Raw genomic sequence first — 21802 nt, forward strand, 5'->3', positions numbered from 1 at the left:
TTTCGGGTTATTTTTCTCGCAATTCAGGCCCAGTTTCCTTCTATAGTGTTCATCCCATTTGCGTTTATAAGGACATCGCTTTAAATTGTTTCTCTCTACTTTCAATTTAAGTTAAGAAGATACGTTTGGAATAGTCGCCCACATATCGATTGACACGTCGATGAGCATAAATAAAAAGCGAAAAACAGCACAGTGTTTACGATGTGGGCTAAGGTTGAATCAAAATACTTATTCTTAGGACGCGCAACTATTAACAACCAGTTCTGACCGGATAAAACAACAGCATTGTGAATGATTGAAGCTGAATGGCTGGTACAGCTTTCGAGTATTTTCTCTCACTTACACGAGAATAGACAGTTGTAGTTAGGACTAAGCGGTAGAACATCAATTTAGAATGATGCCATTGAGCCTGTGCTCTGATTCCGAGGAGGACCCGGAACGGACGCCCAAATCGATTGGAGAAGCTGGAATGTGGCACTGTGTAACCAGTTGCTATAATGTAAGTAGTGTTTCATTTAATTAAGTAGTTTTCCAAATAATTTTCCGGAACCGTCGTGTTGGGCTTCTTTGGACAATTTTTTTATTTTTTTCTCTATGAGACTTTAGAACTACATATGCAAAATATGGAATGAGTTCATTGAAGGATAAAGGAGGCAATAGGGGCTTGCAATAGCAGTAGGGGTTTAATTAAGTGCTAACTTCTCAGTTGAGAGTTTTGGTGGCCCTTAGATGGGGGTCGTTTATTTACGTGGTTTTGTAGAAACAGCTGCAGATGATTGCTTCATAATTCACTTTCGTCTTTGCAAGAACAATACACAAGTTGGCCGTTTGTCGGTATTTGTGCACCAATACCAAAACATGCAGTGCACTCAACATATGCATAGCACAAACGGTGTCCACAGGTGATTCTATAATTGTACCACCACCACCATTATCTATAATTGACAACATATGAAACTACCAATGCGTTAGTGTGATTCAATTATACACAAACACCATCCACTTGACGGTATGAAAACCGATAAGGTGCCGATCGAGCACCCACCTCAGATTTGAAAAACGAAAATTTTAAAAAGATTGAAATTGTACTGCGGTGTGACGTTTTTTTTATTCACAACACATTATCGACTGCAGGAAGCGATTTCGCTCTCAACCTATGTTTACATCTGGTGGCTGGTTGAAGCGAGACATGAATTAAACTCGTGAGTGAAATTTCGTTTATACTCGTAAAGCCTTGTTCATATCTTTCTTCCGCTTTGTCTCTGCGCATCAGTGTAAGCTATGCGTAGAGTAACAACACAGAACCTGAGGGTTTACCGCAGCAAATGCAATATTTATTGCACTAATCCTTTTGACGTGGGACTACGTCTAATAAGAAGATATGGACGGTAAAATGTAAAGTTGAACACTGAACATGTTGGAAATAATGAAAGACTCCCATCGCTTATAACTCGACCATTGGATAGCAAAAATGCCTTCATCAATTGATGAGAGATATCCCACGTTTTGATTGAACCAATTTGTGATCCTCAAATTATGCCGACAAAAAAAAGACAATGATCCGATCACTCGTTTTCTAACCGGGAAGTAATTCATATAAGGAGGAGCAGCGGTAGTAGTAGCACATGGCCAGTTTGTTCTCACGAGAACAAGAATGATTGCATATGCGCTACTCAGGGCCACTGAACCTTTCACTAAGGAGTTGTTTCGATTCAATTCAACAGTTCGATACATTCTAAAGTAATTTCCGAAATAATGAAAAGCAAATTGATTTTTAGAATTTATTTGTCGGTGAAGTGTCGTGCGAATTTAGGAGTGTTTTGGGGCTTTCCGATCCATTAGTCAATTTTCGCGAATTCATGTGTTGCTATCGGGTTAGAAGTGACGTCAACGTTTTTTTCAGCAGTGAAAGCTGTGTTCATCGATTGAAAACTGACGGTGGAAATTCGTTCCATTGCGATTGCTATGGTTGCCGCCAAAACAATCGATTAAGGATTTTCTGTTGTCATTCTGCGAAAGGTGCTACATAGCATAATTTGTAGATTATTTTTTTGCAATGATGCTTTTTGCTAAAAGATGCAGAAAAATAACTTGGATACTCGAAACGTTCGTAGTTCTACGCCTCTGCGATTATTCCCCGACGTTACTCATTCGTCTTTTTTTCTTTTACCTCTTGGATTCAATGATGCAAGATGGTTAGCTACGATTGTTTTCGTAATGGTGTGGGGTTTTTATACAATTTTCATTCTGCCTACTCTATCCTAAATTAAAATCTAACATGTGCAAGAGAGAGAAAACTAAATTTTCTTGCTCCTATCCATATAACTCCATTACCTAAAGCTTATCCATGATTCACCACTGTATTCTAAAGATAAACGTACGGAGTGAGGTAATGAACTTTAAGATCATCATACAATTCTCTTCTATCACACAACATATTCTTTCTGTTCTTCTTTCGTTGGTTTATCAATTTAAAGTTTAATTACCAAATTCTTTTTCGAATGTAATCACTGCATACAGTTTCATTTCCTTGTACGGAAGGTTGCGTGATCAAAGTTGATGTTATTTCAAAATGATCAAAATTCCATTCATGTGGCACCACAGACAGTCTACTACAAAAAACAACGTAGTTATATAAAATAAACTATGGCTATTAGAGACAAAACTTAAAACGGCTGAAGTGAACACAAGATCACATTAATTGGACAATTAGTCACTGTAAGAAGGTAATTTGTTCAGATGAGACTGAAAAAAGGTTATTTAGGTATGATCGTGCCTGCGATAAACCGACGAATGTCTACGAGGGAGTGTCAAGCCAAACCAACAGTCAAACATAAAGGTTAAACAACAGTTAAACATAAAACATCATCATTTGCCAAGTGACTTAATTATTTTTTTACCATACCTGCCATATAAATGAAACACAAATTTCTGCAGAACTCGATGAGTAAGGTTTGAGGGAGAAATGAATATTTCTATAATGTTATGACACCCCTCCCTTCTCATGAATGGAGAGGAGTCCCATAAAAATATTACACATATTTCAACCCAACATACGAGGTCTGTTCAAAAAGTATCGCGATTCGACTTTCGAATTTACGCGGGTTACGTATATTCGATTCTAGATTTTTTGTGGCAATATATTGGTACTCATGTCTCTCACTTATGCTGACAAGTACGGCTATTTTGAATGTTCAGTTAATTTTTGAAGTTGATGAAGCAAAACACGTGTAAGAGAAGCAGTTGTCAAAAATTAACTGAACATTCAAAATAGCCGTACTTGTCAGCATAAGTAAGAGACATAAGTACCAACATAATGCCACAAAAAAATCTAGAATCGAATATACGTAACCCGCGTAAATTCGAAAGTCATGATATTTTTTGAACAGACCTTGTATTCCAACCAAACATAAAAACTGAAAATTTGGGAAAACTCTGAAGGAAAATGGATAAATTCGGAAAATTCTATTCCCATATGTTCTACAATTACATAGTGACAAGCGTTGTTAGCCTATTTGATGTTTGCGCTAACGAAATTGATCTTTGTTTGGAAGTGGAAATGTATTTTAATGTGATAAAACACATTTCTATATCTTCTTCTACACTGCGTTTCACAACTATAGAACCACTCAATTTTTCCATGTTTCCAGAGATATGTAAGAAGTCGGTTGAATTGAAGTATATGGTGTAGGACATAATAACTATCTTCATTTATAAGACTGACCATTTGAACATAATTGTTGTGTCCATGCGCGAAACATTCAAAAAATAAAATTCCAGTGTTTCAATCCTATAGAACCAGAAGGAAAAACGCTTACTCCTTCACAAAGTTAACGTCAATTTCACATGAATTACAATAAGTTTTTTAAATCGTAGGTCGTCCTTAGTTCTCAATCAATTCAAATAACCAATTCGCGGTGGTTTCGACCGAACTGCGCCATGTTGTAGTGTGTATTTCGTTCTACGCAGAGGATACTGCTCGTTTAAGCACTCTAAATCACTCATACTGCTTGTAAACTGCATCAACTATTCGTACGATCACTCCTCATAAGTTCATGATAGTGTTTTGATCTGGTAAACAAGCTGACCAGTCCAGAATCTAAAGCTCCTATTCATTAAACCATGCAATGACTTTCCGGGTTTTTTGAATTGATGCCAAGTTACCCAATTATCACGGTGTTTTTGATGCAAAAACAGAAGAAAATGACTCAGTACTTCGTTGCACTTCTGACTGTTCATTCGTATTGATGGTGAGCTATCTAAACCAGGCCATTTTGAGAAAATTCTTCCCGAACCATAAAAATCCGATCTTCAAACCTGCGGGTCCAAAATTCAACTTGAATAGAATTCCTTCATACTGGAAGGACTTACGGAACGTTTCATGTAATTTTTCAACTCGTAACTTTGCAGGCGGCAGTTTGATCGTTCGAAGAAGTATATTCAAAAAGGCCTGGTTCAGATAGATTTTCATCAAGAAAATCTATCTGAACCAGGCCTTTTTAGAAGTGCAATAAAGTCCTTCAAAATCATTTACTTCTGTTTTTGCATCAAAAACACCGTGATAATTGGGTAATTTGATATCATTTCATGAAATCCGGAAAGGAATGGCATGATTTAATGAATAGGGGCTTCAGATTCTGGAATGCTCAGCTTGTTTACCAGATCAAAACACTATCAAGAATTTATGAGGAGTGATCGTACGAATAGTTGATGCAGTTTACAAGCAGTATGAGTAATTTAGAGAGCTTAAACGAGCAGTACCCCTGCGTAGAACGAAATACACACTACAACATGGCGCAGTTCGATCGAAAGCATCTCGAATGGGTTATTTGAACTGATTGAGAACTAAGAATGACCTACGATTGAACAACTTATTGTAATTCATGTGAAATTGACGTTAACTTTGTGAAGGAGTAAGAGTTTTTCGATCTGGTTCTATAGTTATGAAACACTGGAATTTTAGTTTTTTGAATGTTTCGCGCCTGGACACAACAATAATGTTCAAATGGTCAGTCTTATAAATGAAGATAGTTATTATATCCTACACTATATACTTCAATTTGTTACCGATCATTTCAAAATTCTTCGGTCACAAAAGGTTTTTTTTTATCTCATTTATTTATTAGGCTCATTAGCATTTAGCTGTAACAGAGCCGGGTTTAATCGTGTACATGTACATATGTTTATGTTTCTATAAGTTGTGAATTACACAGTAGTTAGTAGTAGCCATTTAGGCGTTAAGTTTTCTGTTCCATTACATTATGGTAAATTACACAGTAGTAGCCATTTAGGCGTAAGGGTATTCTTTCTGTTCTTCCATTGTTCAGCAGACCGGACAGCGGAGACAGTTGATATTGATCATTGTTGGGTTATTTATAGAACAGCAGCCCGATGTTTCTTGCAGAGCAGGGCAGTTGTATGGATGAATCGATCTTTGTTCCACCGTGGATCGATTTCCATCGCTGATGATGGTTGCGTGGACGTAGTTATTCTATAACAACACAAAGATGGTCAATTGAGGGCCCTGAGTTTGAACTCACGATCGATCGCTTGGTAAGCGAACGCGTAACCAAGTGGCTACGAAGACCCCCCTCACAAAAGGTTGTTTGTGTAAATATTTTCTGTCTAGTGTGTAAGTCAATTTTTGTTTTGCTTCGACTGGTATAAATGTTGTTAAATGTACATACCTTGATTTAATTTATGTAAACATATTAACCCAACATCGCCCCGACGAGGTTGCGTGTCGGGCGAAAAGAGACATCTGTCAGGATTGACAGATGTCCTTCCGGTGGAAATGGGAGGGAGTAGGAGAAGGAAAGGAGCTGGATGATAGGAAAGGAGGTGACTTGGAAGGAGATGTTGGATTGAGTCGGTCACTTAGTCCGGAGTCAGGAAACGACACGCAAGTGAAGAATTTTGGTATCGTTGGAACAGAAATTTGAGGAGAAGAGAGTTGAAAGACAGTGAGTTGAGAAAATAGAAAAGAGTCGTGAAAGAAAAAAAGTGAGTGGTAGAGTGAAGTGACAGAGGTAGAGAGAGAAGACCTCTTGCGGAAGAGGACCCTCAATCACGCTACACCATCCTCGGGTGTCCTGCCGAGAAACTCCGGTCACCTACCACCACGTTTCCAAGCGAAGCTCTTTTACTATACGGTCCAGAGCATCACGGACAGAACGCCTCCCCCCTCCCATCCGCACCGGTGAACCGCAGCGCGACGACGACGACCACGAAGGACAACGAAAGGCCCCAACGAAAACGGTACCGATACTAACCTTTTAAACCAAAAAATTATAGAAAATCAAAAACTAACTTCTCTGCTATATTCTATTAATTAATCAATGCCAGTCCATTTAGCATAGGCAGCTTCTTGTGTCCGCATTTCGCAAATCCGCTTTGCTGGTGGTCCAACCGAGGTCGAAACAGTCCTCCCGAGGGCCAAAGCCGACCCTGAGAGAAATATAAAACACGAGGTGAGCTAAGCTGGGCAGTAAGGCTAAAGCCGTAGTTAACAAATTCACCGACTTCTGGTTCTGTGGTTCTATAGTTGTGAAACGCAGTGTATCTGTATAAATAAAAATGGATCGCCGAATATGTTGATAAGAGCAAAACTCAGGAAGGAATTGTCCGATTTAGGGCTGTATATATTCTAATATATTCTCTGTATCAAACATTTATTCCATATAACGGCGAAACGAGTTATTTGCAAATGGTTGAAAACATCATGAACGATAATTGTGTCTGACAATAATTTGATATGATAATGACGAGTTTTGGTGGAAGTACTAGGAAGTTTATAGTCAAAGGTAATTTGAAAGGGTCGATAAGAAGATCAATCAATGAACAGTTGTGCGATTGGACCCATGAACGTGCGCTTAGTAAAAAAAACGTAATTTTTTGAAGGTATTGATAAAAAAAATGTGGGCGTGAAGAAGTTTGCCAGGTCAGCTAGTTTCATATAAAATGACTATGATTCGAATTTACCTCTACCGATTGAAGAATAAACAATATTTTGATAAAGTGTATTGCATTTGAAGGAAATTTGAATATTTACAAGAGGGGATATTTTTTTATATGCTGTACATTAGACAAAGATTATATCATCTATTTTGCAATGCTCTACTATTATGTTATCATCATTCTTCAAACGATATAGATCGAATGAGAGGCACATGTAAATTGATTTTCTCGATATCACATCGATTTTTATAACACTATAATTCCCATAAACATTTGAAAAATATAGTAACAATCAATTTTTAAGAAACATTGTGCGGAAAACAAACGCTCCACTTCTCAGCACTACCTGTGGATGGATTCAATAGTCAGTCTTATAATTGAGTTATTGTCTGAACCACAGCTAAAAGCTTTTCAGGATGATTTAATTAGATTTCCGACATCGACATCTTGCCTCGCTCAGTTTGTTCTAATGCTTTAAACGCCGCAAAGTGAAATGATGCCAGGAAATTTCAACATGTTCTATTTCTTACAAGGGTCAGTCATTCGTTCCTATTCGGTTGAAGACTAGTTCTTATAAATGTGTACTATTGATAACGATAGATGAGTGATGTTACCAAATTATAGAACAACATTTTGTTACATTTTCATTATATGATTTTAAATTCAAAAATATTCCCTGTGAAATTCATTTAAATTCCAAGAAACTCGACTGATAATTATTCTCTCAAAACACTACATTTCCGATGAAAACGACGTGAATGTCGAAGATGAGCGAGCATCGGAACGAAATCGCTAGAGTTTCCTTTGGGAAAAAAGAGTATCAAATATTTACAGTTTTCCAAAGTTCAACGGTCTGACATTTTCTTTTCTGCTCTATTTTCAGGATACAAGAACTCATGTGGTAGTAGAGTTATTCAATACGGAAAAGTCATACGTCGAATCGTTGCAAACGATTGTGTTGGTTAGTCCCACTGATTACAAATGAAACTTTACATTGATGGTGCAATTGCATTTTTTTCAGAAATATTTGAATCAACTCAAATCTCCCGAGAATGCCGGTCTTGTTGATACTCAAATAGTGGACGAAATATTTTTCATGGTACCAGCAATTCTCAACATCCACGAGAGATTTCTGGAGGAGTTACGCAGGCGTCTCGATGCTTGGGATCCATCGCAAAAAATCGGAGATGCTTTCGTAGATGTGGTGAGTAAGAGTATATGGATCAATTTTCGATAAGTAATGATAACATATCAAATACAGTTTTCCAGACCGGTTATTCTCGATACGTATACATCCTTCGTGAATAACTGGAATCGTGCCAAAGATGCGATACGCACAACACGACAGAAATGCCCAGCATTCGCCCGATTTCTGGAGACAATGGCTCGTGAACATAAGGGCAAGTTGTCACTTGACAACTTGCTCATCAAACCTGTACAAAAATTTCCAAAGTAGGTTCAAAACTTCTGTGTGGTGTCTTGAAAGTTCTCTTCTTTCTAATTTTTCTCTCTGCAGCTATGAATTAATATTAACAAGACTGATTAAACACACCGATATTGATCATCCCGATCAAAAGCCATTGCAAGAAGCTTTAAAACTAGTACACGATATCCTTATGTTCCTCAACTGCAAAGAGAAGGAAGCCCTCGAGAACGGGCAGCGGGAGACCGTACTACGTGAGCTTGAGGGCGTAATCGAAGGAATGAATGATCTCGTTAGCCCCGATCGTGCCTTTTTGATGTTTGATCTCGTCTCGATGCCAACCGGCCAAGCAACGCGTAAAGAACGTGGCTTCTTCCTGTTCAACGATTTATTAGTTATTACCAGTATTAAACGACGCAGCGGGACGATTAGAAAAACTAATATGTAATAGCGAGCTCGAACTTTTTTGTATTTTAAGTGCCAATTTTAACTTTCAACCATTTCAGGACATGTCCAGGGAGCATCATCTCGACTTTGGATACCAATAAGTATAAGTTTCTAACAAAAATTCCACTCGAGGACCTAGAAATTATCAAATGTAAGTTGTAATCAATCAATGATGTTTTTCATAATTTGTGCATAAAGATTTTATGCCATACCTACCACACATATAATTTACAAGGGGTACACGAAATAAGAAAGATAGGTAAATATTTCATCAATTTTGAAGTTCTGTAACTTGGTCAATTTTCGATTCATAGCTTCTTGCACTATCAACAAGAAATGTTATACAGTTTTATAATTTGTACTTTATATCTTTTGGCTCCCGTGCTCGATTCGTTTCCATTTCTGTTCGTAACTCCTTGTCCAAGTATTGCGAACGATTCGTAGGGTGAAAAGCATGTAGCACCGTCGCATAAGTCACGAGTTGTACGAAGTATACTACATTCTTATATTGTAAAGCCAACAACGCCTTCCACGCTCAAACTCAGAATTCGGATGTCAACAGAGCGACCATCGAATAATTCCGACTCAATTATAGTCATTCCGTGCAGATCGATATTGATTCATTAATAGGACTGTCATCAGGAAAGTAACGTATATAAATCCATGATGTTCGGGACGAAATTTGTTCAACAGCCATTTGTTCAATTTTCCTGAGGTAAAAAATGCCAAGTTCATGTTGCGATTAACACTGGAAACGTTCAACCAGACCTTTAATTTTGCTTTCGGATGTTCCCCATTCAAGAAGACCACGAAGTTCATAGTCCTGGAGCTGGCGAATGATATGATTTGAGTGTGCTTTGAGAACTGACAGCAGTTCTGAACCCTGCGTTTCTATGTGTAAAGCTGGAACCATCGGAGGGATATTTTGTGCATCCCTAGTTCGCAAATATGGGGCAGTTGTTAAAGAAAGAATTACCTCTAAAATTAGAACAACATGAAACAGTTGTTACAATTTGTTCAAAAAAGTTATATTAACTTACCCAATGAACCATATTTCAGTAACTCGACTTGCAAATTCATCAATGATGGAATAGCCTTCTGATAGCCAAAGTGGTGTAGGAATATTGAAAGAGTTTCATGATACACATAAATCAATTCATCTTTGTATTGCTCCAAAACATCATATGACGGTGATGACGTGAGGAAGTAAATAAGATCAACGATTGGTGAGCCAACGACACAATTTTGAAAATCAATCTGCGGAATGAGATAAGCAAAACATTATGAAGTATTTTGTGAGTTTGTCCTGCACGCTATGTTTGAAAAACGTACAAACAAGACATCAACTAGGTCGCTGTTGTTGTATTTGAACATGATGTTATTTGTCCAAAAATCACCGTGATTCAACACTGCCAATCCTTGGAATTCACTGCTGTAAGCCTCGATGGCTTTCTGCGTCGCTCTAGAGGGCAGTGTTTTCAACTTGTCTAGCAAATCAGTACCGATTCCCAGCTCAGAGCCATTGTTGACGATTGTTGTCAGGGCTTTAGTGAAATATGCTAGCTCATCCTTGTGGTCTGTGTGAAATGTTCCTTTGGAAAATTTGACGAACCGATTGGGATCCTGATAAGAAATAAAACAAAACAAAAAAACAAATCTTTTGGATCTATGAAAAAATAATTTTTTAATTATATGTTATATCTTGTAACAATGTACCCTATGATTAGAAATTACCTGGAATTTTTGAATAAAACAAACTAGAGTTAAATTTCAGGCACATTTATTTTATCTCCTTCAAAATATGATTTATTTGAAGCAACACACATGTGCCAACGCTTGACCCAGTCATCCATGCATTCCTGATATGCCGACGAAGGGATGGCCTTTAATTCCCTCGTCGCATTCTCTTTGATCTCCTCGATCGACTGAAATCTCTTTCCACGAAGTGGCAACTTCAACTTGAAGAACAAAAAAAAGTCGCACGGGGCCATATCATGTGAATACGGTGCTTGCTCGATGGTATTTAAAGGGTGTGTCACATCAAATTGCATCACGGAAAAAACGCTGTAGAAATTTAATTTTTAGGAATTATATCTTCAGCTTTCGCTTATAATCAGATAAGAGTGTATAGATCACGTTGGCCATGCTTCACTGTCAATTTTTCGTAAATTTGGAAAAATGTCGTCGAACGAAAAAGAGCGTCGTGAATTAATCCTGTGCACTCATTTCGAAAATCCGGAGTTGTCACATCGAGACATCGGTAAGATGCTGGGAATCGTCCAATCCACGGTCAGCAGAGTACTAAAACGATACTTCGAGAACCTAACCATCGACCGGAAGGTGAAGAACGGCAAAAATGGATGCTCCGCCAGTGAAAAAGATCACAAGCGCGTAGTTAAGCAGTTTAGACGTGATCCGAGAAGTTCAGGCCGGGATGTCGCCAATAAGCTGAATTTGTCAAGTTCATTCGTCCAGCGGACCAAGCAGCGGGAGGGCTTGCGTACATACAAGGTTCAGAAGGCTCCTAACCGCGACGAAAGGCAAAACATGGTGGGGAAGACGCGAGCCCGGAAGCTGTACACCGAAAATGCTGACGAAGCCGCATTGCCTGGTAATGGACGACGAAACCTACGTCAAAGCGGACTTTCGTCAGCTGCCGGGCCTGTTGTTCTTCTCCGCAGAGGACAAATTCAGCGTTCCGGAGGAGATTCGCAAGCAGAAACTATCCAAGTTTGCCAAAAAGTACATGGTGTGGCAAGCGATCTGTTCTTGCGGAAAGCGGAGCGCCCTTCGTGATGACCGGCACGGTAAACGGGCAGGTTTACCTTAAGGAGTGCCTACAGAAGCGCTTACTACCACTATTGAAGCAGCACGAGGGCCCGACCATCTTCTGGCCGGATCTCGCTTCGTGCCACTATTCAAAGGACGTGTTGGAGTGGTACGAAGGTAGGAGAAGGAAATGAACCCGCCCAACGCGCCGGAGCTTCGCCCAATAGAGAAATATTGGGCGATTATGAAGCAGGCCCTCCGGAAGAACCCAAAAGTTGTCAAATCTGAGGCGGACTTCAAGTGAAAATGGATTTCTGTTCAAAAAAAACTACAACCTGACGTTGTACAGAACCTTATGGACGGGGTAAAGAGGAAGGTGCGAGCATACGGGCTTGGGCTCGAAGTATGAATAAAAAGAAAATGCCAAAAGTTGTTTAATAGTTTTTATTTTACTGTCTAAAATTTTCAAAAGGATCGGTCTACTGGGCGAATTTCTACAGCGTTTTTTCCGTGATGCAATTTGATGTGACACACCCTTTACTTGATGTTTGGTCAAATAATTTAGTACAATTTTTTCGATGCGATAACACGTTATCAACATGCAAAATCAAGAATTGTCGGTCCGCATTTCCGACCGTTTGCAAGGTTTGTGTTTAAATTAAAAATTCCCGGGAGTTTCTGATCATAATGTATATACGAGAATAGAAAAGATGTAATAAAATGGATGAATATGGTTTTTGAATAACATTTTCTGAAAATTGCATCTTTCAATACATACCACGATAGCTACCTTACGAAATTTCATGAATAATAGCTTATTGAACGTCATGTTATAGCTTTAATTATAACAGTGTTTTTTTACAGTATCGGTGCAAAATTAGCGCAAATTATCAATTATGTATCAAACATGATAAAACATTAACCAAAACGCTTCATTGACGAACAAATTCATTAAATATTCGTGATACTCGAAGAATCTATCAGAACTATGTATAAACCTTCTCAGAGGTCAATCAAAATTCTCATTGAAATGAATTGAAAAACTCAACAAATTATAAAAAATAATTGGGACAATTTGTCAAAATGGTGTCTTTTTTTTTATCCAAAATATATATTTTTATTAAGGCTCATATGGCGTCAGCCTAACGGGGCCGGGAGTTCAATATTTCGACAATGTTTGCTTACAACTATGTTAGTAATATGTAACCGATTACTCGCGGTTGGCTCGAGGTTAGTATTACAAGTGTTCTCATAATTGGTATGTTGCAGTCTTCGATGCTCTGTACGTGTGCCCGACATGGGATACCTCCTATTGGGATGCAGCTGACCATTAATCAGCAACGCCCCCCTAGTTTGTACCCCATATCTAGCGTGGTGCGTCTTTCTCGACTCGAGGAATCCAGGATAGAATGGTCACTAGCCGGCGCAATCATCAGCTCGTGTAAAGTTGTCATAAGCGGTACAACCTTTGGCTCTTGTTGAATGATCAGTGGACTGCACAACCTTTGGCCTGTGTATCTGTAAAAAGTGTGAGTATGTATTGCCGCGACTAAGTAAAAGTTTATCGATCGGATAGGAGGGATATGAAACAGGGACACAACGAAGGAAACATCATTAAACGTTGACATCGGCGTTTCTGAGGAACAGGTATAGATGAAGCAGAAGATCAGGATCACGGCTACCTAAGATATCCCGGACGGGGATATCCGATTGTCTGCCTTGTGCTCTCAGTGCTCTAGAGAGCTGAGAGCGAGCAGCATGGAACCGGATACACGACCAGACAACATGCTCGATGTCGTGGTAGCCATCGCCACAATCACAAAGATTGTTTGCTGCGAGCCCAATGCGATAGAGATGCGCGTTTAGGTTGTAGTGATTGGACATAAGCCGAGATATCACGCGAATGAAATCACGACCTACATTCAATCCCTTGAACAATGCACTCGTCGAGACCTTAGGGATAATCGTGTGTAACCAACGACCGAACTCATCTTCACTCCACATGCGCTGCCAACTTACGAGCGTATACTGACGAGGAATGTGGAAAAATTCATTATAAGCAATTTGCCTTTCAAAAAGTGTGCCTTCTAAAGCGCCCATTCCCCGGAATCGAGCAATGAGAGGGAACCCATGCTAAGGTAATCTTGAATAATTTTTCGACCAAAACACTCAATAGTTGTCTTATTCTTGTTAGGAAATAAGATGAGCATTTATCAACTTTCATTGAGCGGAAATAAAATAGTGGTCGATGGGCAATGTTTCAATGATCCCTAATGCGTAATATATCGCACCCAGTTCAGCGACATACACGGAACAAGGATCTTTGAGTTTGAAAGAGGCACTGGAATTTTCATTGAAGATGCCGAAGCCAGTGGACCCGTTTATGAATGAACCGTCAGTAAAGATTTTATCAGATCTAACTTTCCCATATTCTGCCGAAAATATCGGCGGAATAGAATCGGAGCGTAGGTGATCTGGGATTCCATGGATTTTTGTCGCATGGACAGATAAAAAATGACAGAGGAATTGCAGAAGTATGGGAAGCAAACTTGGTTGGAGATGCCTGGTGAAGGGTGCACTTCATGGGTAAGGAAATCATGGTACAAAGACATAAAACTTGACTGAGGAGTCAGTTGGAGTAGATTTTCGAAGTTATCAATCACCAATGGATTCATGATCTTGCAACGGATGAGAAATCTGTAGGATAATTCTGTGAACCGAAGATTAAGCGGGGGTACTCCTGCCAAAACTTCGAGACTCATCGTATGTGTCGAATGCAAACACCCCATGGCTATACGCAAGCAACGATATTGTATTCTCTCCAGCTTGAGAATATGAATCCTGGCAGCTGATCGGAAGCAAAAACTGCCATATTCTAACACTGATAATATCGTTGTTTTGTACAACTGAATGAGGTCTCTTGGATGGGCACCCCACCATGTTCCGGTAATTGTTTGGAGAAAATTGATTCTTTGCTGGCATTTCTGTTTCAAATACGCAATGTGTCTCCCCCAGGTACACTTAGAATCAAAATATACACCCAGGTATTTGAAAAACATAGAGTGTTGGATCGTTTTGCCGGATAGGTGAAGCTGGAATTGGGCGGGTTCGTGCTTCCTAGAAAAAACGACCATTTCAGTTTTCTCCGTAGAGAATTCGATACCCAGCTTGAGGGCCCACGTGAACAGATTGTTCAGGGTATCTTGCAACGACTTTTGCAGAACGACGGGATTAGTACCCGTGATGGAAATAACTCCATCGTCTGCAAGTTGTCTCAACGTGCAGTCTCTAGTCTCATTGACGTAAAAACTGTACAAGAGGGGGCTTAGGCAGGAGCCTTGTGGTAGGCCCATAAAACTGTAACGAGAAGATTTCGAGCTGCCATGAGTGAAAATCATGTGCTTTTCTGACAGTAAATTGTACAGGAAATTATTTAGAATTGGTGAAAGTCCACGATTATGAAGCTTCTCTGAGAGAATTTCCATGGAAACTGAATCAAATGCCCCTTTGATATCGAGAAAAACGGAAGCCATTTGTTCTTTGCGAGCAAATGCGATTTGGATTTCAGAAGATAGCAGCGCGAGACAATCATTTGTCCCTTTACCTCGGCGGAAGCCAAACTGCGTATTTGACAGCAAATTGTTCGTTTCGACCCACTTGTCCAAACGAAGTAGAATAATTTTCTCTAACAATTTACGAATACAGGATAACATTGCAATCGGCCTATACGAGTTGTGATCGCAAGCCGGCTTGTTGGGTTTCCATGGTGTCTTTGTAAGTCTTTGTTTTCGACGATAATTAAGACTAGACAATAACTCGAGTATGATTTGTGTCGTTCACCACCACTCGAAAATTGAAAACGAAATTTACTTGAGACAATTTTCGTATAATGGTTTACTACAACGAGGATTATTGAAACTGGATTTCGGATAAAATACCTTCTAATGAGAAACGCTATTAAAACGATGAGGGTCACCAAAATGAAATCTGTGTTTTTTTGTGTGAAAATATTTTTTCTTGACCTTTTTCACAGAATCTATACTGATTTCTGTATCCAGTTAGCAAGTTTAATTCTGAAGCATATTCTTAGCAAAAGAATTTGGCGATGGGGAAAATAAAGATGATGGTCCCACCTCGTTCCCCTACAAAGATTTAAGCTGACCTAAGTTATCTTATGGATAACTATATGACGAAATTTCTTTTAGTTTACTAGTTTCGATTAGTATAACACAAACCAAAAAGTTGCATATTGTGTGAGTTTCCAACGCGGGAAGATTCTTGAGAATTGCACTAAACACACATTTCAGTATAAGCCGAAATTTATGAGACAATTCCTGGTTCACTATATCCCTGATAACACTATGCTTATGTGACCTCTGCCCAGTTCAAACAGCGGCATAAACCCAAGTCTATTTCTCGCCTTACTATATCACAAGTCGTATCAAGAAAATTTACAATCCAAAAACAATACTTGACTGATCATGAATTAAAACCAATATCTGTACTAACCGTGAATTTTCAAAGAAATTCCCGCTTTGTAGATACCCAAAAATGATCTGCTAATATGATCATTGTCTAATGCAAACGTACACTTCAGGTCTTTCATTCAACTTTTCAAGGGTATATGACAATCATGTGGCGCTACCCAGCAAACATTAAATCGTATAGCTTGTATAGTATAGATATTTACAGCATCATATACCTCATATCTTGGGTAGTATATGGTGTGCTCAAAAAGCATATACATGCAAAAGTGGAGACAATATACATACATGGCAAATGGTTACCAATTAGTTTGGATGAATATACGACTTTTTTTTTTATATCTGTATTATAGTGATTTTCAACTCATTTGGCTGGTTCGTCACTTTTACTTCCATTTTTGGAAGAATGTCGGGAGTGAGAATTGAACTCGTGACCTTCAGCGTGAGAGGCATGGATGTTACCACTACGCCAGATCGCCTCCTCAGAATATACGACTTATGCGTGCGCCGAATACGACTATTATCATATGTATATACGATATATTATAAATATAGAAAAAATGGTGGTGGAAAATACTTACGTAAAATGTTTAGCCTCACAAATCGCCATTTGTATATATGCAGCCATTGCATGCCAAACCGATATAGTGGTTCTCAGGTTTTCGTGAAAAGTGGTAATTTTATTCTTTATCACAAAACCTTAGATCCGTTTTTTTTATTTTTTCGTTAGGGTGACCATTTCTGTTTGTTTGATCTACATTATATATGATTGTGATTCGATCTCGCTCTATAAACGATTTTGAACATGCAAGTTATACGATTTAATGTTTGCTGTGTAGACACTGTAGCAAAAGTACTCTGATTCATTTAGGTGTAATCGAGGTATACGCATGTGAATTCCATTATTATAATATAACTCTAGCATATCTTCTTCTTCTCAAATGTCACTAACGTTCTTAAAGGAACATCGCCGTCTGAACGTAGTATTACTTGCGTCATTTTGATTAGTACCTAGTTGGGATTTGTATGCCTTGAATGCATTCTGAGTGGCAAGCTCTAGAATACGCGTGACCACAGAGCAAGTCGGAGGAAATTTCTTTGACGAAAAATTCCCCCGACCAGAATGAGAATCGAACCTTGTTAGGTATAACGCTGACCACTTGGCCACGGGAGCACTACCCTAGCATATACAAAAGCTGATAAAATTGTATAGCTTGCAGTTCATAAAAAAACTGGACAGATGTATAACATATAAATAGAACATAAAATGGCTATGAAGCCATGTACTTGGAATGAAGGAAGTTCATGACAGGTTATCATTCGTTCCGTTTCCATAAGATGGCTCAAGATGCTAGATATAGTGGACAGCTGATTTTTACTGAAACTTAATGTGTCGACATCAACTAAAACTTGACAAATTCTGGTTCATCCACCTTATAGTTCAGACCTTGCCTCTTCCGACTACCATTTGTTTTGATCGATGCAGAACGCTTTGTTTGGAATACGCTTTCATTCAGAACAGGGTATCTAAAATTGGCTGGATTCATTCTTGGTTTCAAAAAATTAATTTCTTCCGTGACGGAATCTGAATTGCCAGAAAGATGAACGAACGAACGTGATGAATTATAGAGGTTTTAAACTTTTCAGTTCATTCGCCTCTAACCAGAAAGATGAAAAAAAGTTGTGGCTAACGATGGCCAGTACTTTAAATAATGTATTAATTCATTATATTATTTGTTTTTCGTGCAAAAAACGGAATGAGTTGGGTTGCATACTCAATTATTAGGGCAAATTATGCGATTCGGCATTCTGCTTCTCGGAATCAAAATCGTTTGTCAACCACATTTTTTAGGATGCTGAAATGAACACTTTGCACACATGATTCAACTCAAATTATTACATACTTTCAAACAAAACGAATAGTCAGATCTTCCCGATATTTTTAAACTTCAGAACAATAACTCCCAAAGCTAGGCGATTGTAGAATGTACTTTTATGTACTTCAAAATCACTGTTCTTCTGTAAGACAAAGGACGAACAGTTTTATTTATTTATACTATATGAAAAACGCTTGAAAATTGTGCAGAATTGTCATGAAAATCATGATTCAAGAAACTCATCGTGCTGCTTTTGGTTCATTTTTCGGTTGACATAATCGTCCATCAGGACAAATAATTGGAACAACCAAGAATTGTTTGTACACCACTTTCGCTCTACAGGATATCATGCATCGTCAGAGACGTTAGTCACAACCTTTTTCAATTTTTCTAGTAGCATACGTATTCTTTGTCTAAGGATCTGCTGGTCTGCCGAAGCGACCCACGAATTTTCGTGAGAATAAGAGTGCGATCTGAACAAATAATTATCGGGAGGAGGCATAAGATGTGTTCGATAGTATGCCCTTTTGATGGTTTTTCCTAATTACAACGGTTCATAATATACAGCGTCGGATTGGTCATATCAAATACACAGCATGACCTTTTTATCCCCAGTAATAATCCGATGCCTTTTTTGACGTTGGAGCAATTGTTTGTACGCAAACAAACGCACTTCGACGTCTCTTAGCTTTAATTCGTAATAATCAGTTTCCCGTGTTATTTTATTATTGCAAACAATACAAACGTTGGTTCTATTAATTACTCTTTCATTTAGCTTAAATCCTCATGAAGAAGTGCCTCTAATTCTACATCTTTCAATGTGATCACTAATTACGATCTCCTCATTACATATCAACGGTATCAACTAGCAGAACTTCCCGCAAATGACACTATGACTAAAATGTCTTCATTTTCATGCAGGAGATACAGTTGAAACCGTACTTCTGTACCAGCATGGTGTAAAAATCTAACAGTGAATTATTAGTTTAAAATGCAACCCATATTCTAACAATTGATTAACCGATTTTTTTTTTGCATGCTACAATCGTGATACCTGTGTCTCCTTCTATTTCTCAGCTACTAATTAGTGATACAATACGAACTTATTTCGTGAAAAGTCACAACAATTAGCATATTGAATTTTTACGCGGTTGATAAGTTGAAAAAACAAAAAAAAAACAGAAAAAACCAAACGGGAATCAAACTCAAAACTTCCATCACACATAGGCAGAAGAAGTCAAATATTCACTATCATATTTACCTATTTTGGATAATTACCTCAGATATCAGTACTGCACTTGCAGCATGGAAGAAAGCCAGTTTTTCAATCGCCATTTTGCTTTGTTGAATATTCAGTCCAAGCTCCTGGTTTTCCACGCAATACCCGCGCATCGTAATATCTTCGAGTATCATAAAATTGAACGGCTCGCTTGATGATGCGATTAAACTGAAAGATTATCATTTAATAGTCCTTATATAGAATGAAAATGTTGATAAGAAATACAGCAGCGAATATTACGATAATAACGCAGCTACCTCGACAGCGGGTGATTGAGATTGAATGCATCAAATCGATGACGATGCATTCGATGCCGCTTACGCAATTCGATGTCAGCTGATTTTTAGTTACTTACCATGGCGCTAATTCAACCGTGTTTCTGGGTTTTTGAATTGTTGCTGCGTTTGGCAGGACACTTTCGTAAACCGACAACTCTTTTTGGAAAACTTCGTCAACATGTCTTCCATCCGATAGTTTCATTTTTGCCACGAACGTTACTATTTTCTCCGATGGGTTTTCTCTGGAAACATATCTGAAGATGAAATGCAGGATTTTAAAACTCTGGCTTGAATTTGGTAAGGATGTTGTTTCTACTTCACTAGGATTCTGTTCATCGAAGACCTCACACAGTGATTGGTGGTTCCAATAGTGGCAGGCTCCACATCATATGCTCTAATTTTCACATCTGTTTCCCCATAGTGAGACTGGATTAGATTAGTTAGAAACAGAGAGTTGACAAATCTAGTTTCACTAGTTTTTGGCATTGCGAATCCAACTAATCTATTACACAAGCTATCGACTGAGAAATACAAAGCAACTGCGCTTACAAAGTCCGGGTTGTGTACTGACTGTCACAAAATTTTCTAATGATAGAAATCCGAGCAGAACAATTCAATCCTGTATTGGTGTATGATTTTATCGTCATTTCGAACAGCATTACAATGTGTTTCGGTTTGTTATCAGGCAGATAAAATTGTTCACGCGACAAATAGCAGGCTGAAAGATACTTAGCAATGAATGTGTCACGAGTTGTTATATGGTTGCGTATTGAGGTATTATGAATTATTGGCTTATTATCGTTATCGTTCGGCACTTTCATCGGACCGTTGCATTAAACAGATGATCTCCGAATCAAATTGAATTGCAAGTGTTATTTTTAGTTCATTTTCAAAATAATATGCTTATTGCTCGGAAAATTATTCTCCAGATCACCGGAATGGTTTATTGATTCGATCAAAAAGAAATCACTCTCAGTTTCAAATGCATGAAAATGTTTGCTACTTTACCCCTTTCAGTTGCCGTACAAAAAGAATTTATTCATAGTCCCCTGACTATCCTCAGATAACTATGACTTTGCCGAGCTGTGGTTCCTACAATCAAGTCGATGTCCCCTTTTCAGTAGATTGGGCATATGAGATCTTCCGTGCATCGCATCGTGCTCCTGTTTTGCTTCTCATATTCCTCATCATTCAACGATGTTTGATGATTCTTCATCTAGTTGCCTCCGTCGGTTTGTCAGTTAGCAGGTTATCGCTCTCGTTATTACACATCAACGGCATAGAAGATTTTCTGCTTCTGACGTTGTTGACTGTTCTACAGATGCTCCTTACATCATTCCTGGCGAAATTGTGTTCTGCGCTTACGAGCACCCGGTCTTTGTGCTCATACTTTTTTCGTTGATGAACTCTATTTTCGGTAGCTTTGGCCTCCCTTAAATCTACTCTCTATTTTGGTGCGTTGCCGCAGTGAGCATGGAGCTTCTAGCCTGATTTGATCCAGCTTTCTGGCATAATTTGCTGCTATGCCGTCAACTTTCAACCACTGAGTGCTAAAACACAACGTCCTCTCAACGCAATGTTTCAGCACGTTTGAGAACCGTGCGTGAATCTTGCAAACTGCGTGATAGGGGTCATGATTTGGTCGACGATAAGACCATTCGGAAGATTTAATCCGAAAAGTATGAAACGTGAATCGGATTATTCTCGATCTGAGAGCAGGCATCTACTTTTCAATGACTCCAGTTTTGCTTCCGAATTTCCAAACGCGGAAAGTAGATTCACATGGGAATTCGTCTGGCCGAACCCAAAACCTATGTCAGCATTAGCATTGTGTTTACAAAGGAATTCCCGCTTTACTGGATACCCGACAACGACCTACTAATGCGATCATTTTCGAGACCACACAGCTGAAAACCTAAGCCCAATTCCAGCCGATACTTCAGGCCCTACATTCAACCTAGGGTGTAACGTGTCAACCTGAATCTGTAATGAGATCTGCCACAACACAGAAAAATATTGTTATAATTATCTGTGGAGAAGATGAATTTACAAGTATTCCGATCGAGCTATCCCTAGCTTCACTCGAGTTTCCATATGCTTGCTTTTATTTTATTCGCGAAAAACTGCGTTTGCTTATGTTCGATCTCAAATCTTTCTATGTTTGTCAACGCGCGCGGGCTCAAACTATTGCAGACTTCACAATTATTTTATTTTTTTTTAAATTTGATTAAAGAACGAAAATGAAATTAAAATAAAACCAATCAATATCATCATCATCATAGTCTTAA

The 21802-nt window shown here is 38.6% G+C and overlaps 2 protein-coding genes across 4 annotated transcripts in view; one reads left to right on the forward strand and one right to left on the reverse strand.

Annotated features, from left to right (window-relative positions):
* LOC129779951 (uncharacterized) overlaps nt 1-21802 on the forward strand; it is a 177638-nt gene that overhangs the window by 144157 nt on the left and 11679 nt on the right. For both annotated transcript variants that reach the window (XR_008743807.1, XM_055787746.1), the window contains exons 6-10: nt 7841-7918; nt 7979-8161; nt 8219-8409; nt 8474-8824; nt 8887-8978. Coding sequence is in view for 1 of the 2 variants with exons in the window: in XM_055787746.1 (XP_055643721.1) it covers nt 7841-7918; nt 7979-8161; nt 8219-8409; nt 8474-8824; nt 8887-8978 (895 nt within the window). In the remaining variant the exon portion in view is untranslated. The remainder of the gene's footprint in view (nt 1-7840; nt 7919-7978; nt 8162-8218; nt 8410-8473; nt 8825-8886; nt 8979-21802) is intronic.
* On the reverse strand, nt 9061-20442 carry LOC129779952 (uncharacterized). Of its 2 annotated transcripts, XM_055787747.1 has the most exons (7): nt 19831-20442; nt 19592-19768; nt 19236-19404; nt 10160-10450; nt 9868-10084; nt 9596-9805; nt 9061-9537 (listed from the first exon to the last, which is right to left on the reverse strand). In XM_055787747.1, the coding sequence occupies exons 1-7, from the start codon at nt 19998-20000 to the stop codon at nt 9413-9415; spliced, it is 1359 nt and encodes a 452-aa protein (XP_055643722.1). In that variant the 5' UTR covers nt 20001-20442; the 3' UTR covers nt 9061-9412. The 2 variants fall into 2 exon arrangements, with proteins under 2 accessions (XP_055643722.1, XP_055643723.1); XM_055787748.1 differs by having other exon boundaries at nt 9483-9805; nt 19831-20437.

This window comes from Toxorhynchites rutilus, chromosome 3 (genome assembly GCF_029784135.1).
Source record: "Toxorhynchites rutilus septentrionalis strain SRP chromosome 3, ASM2978413v1, whole genome shotgun sequence".
Classification (NCBI taxonomy): domain Eukaryota; kingdom Metazoa; phylum Arthropoda; class Insecta; order Diptera; family Culicidae; genus Toxorhynchites; species Toxorhynchites rutilus.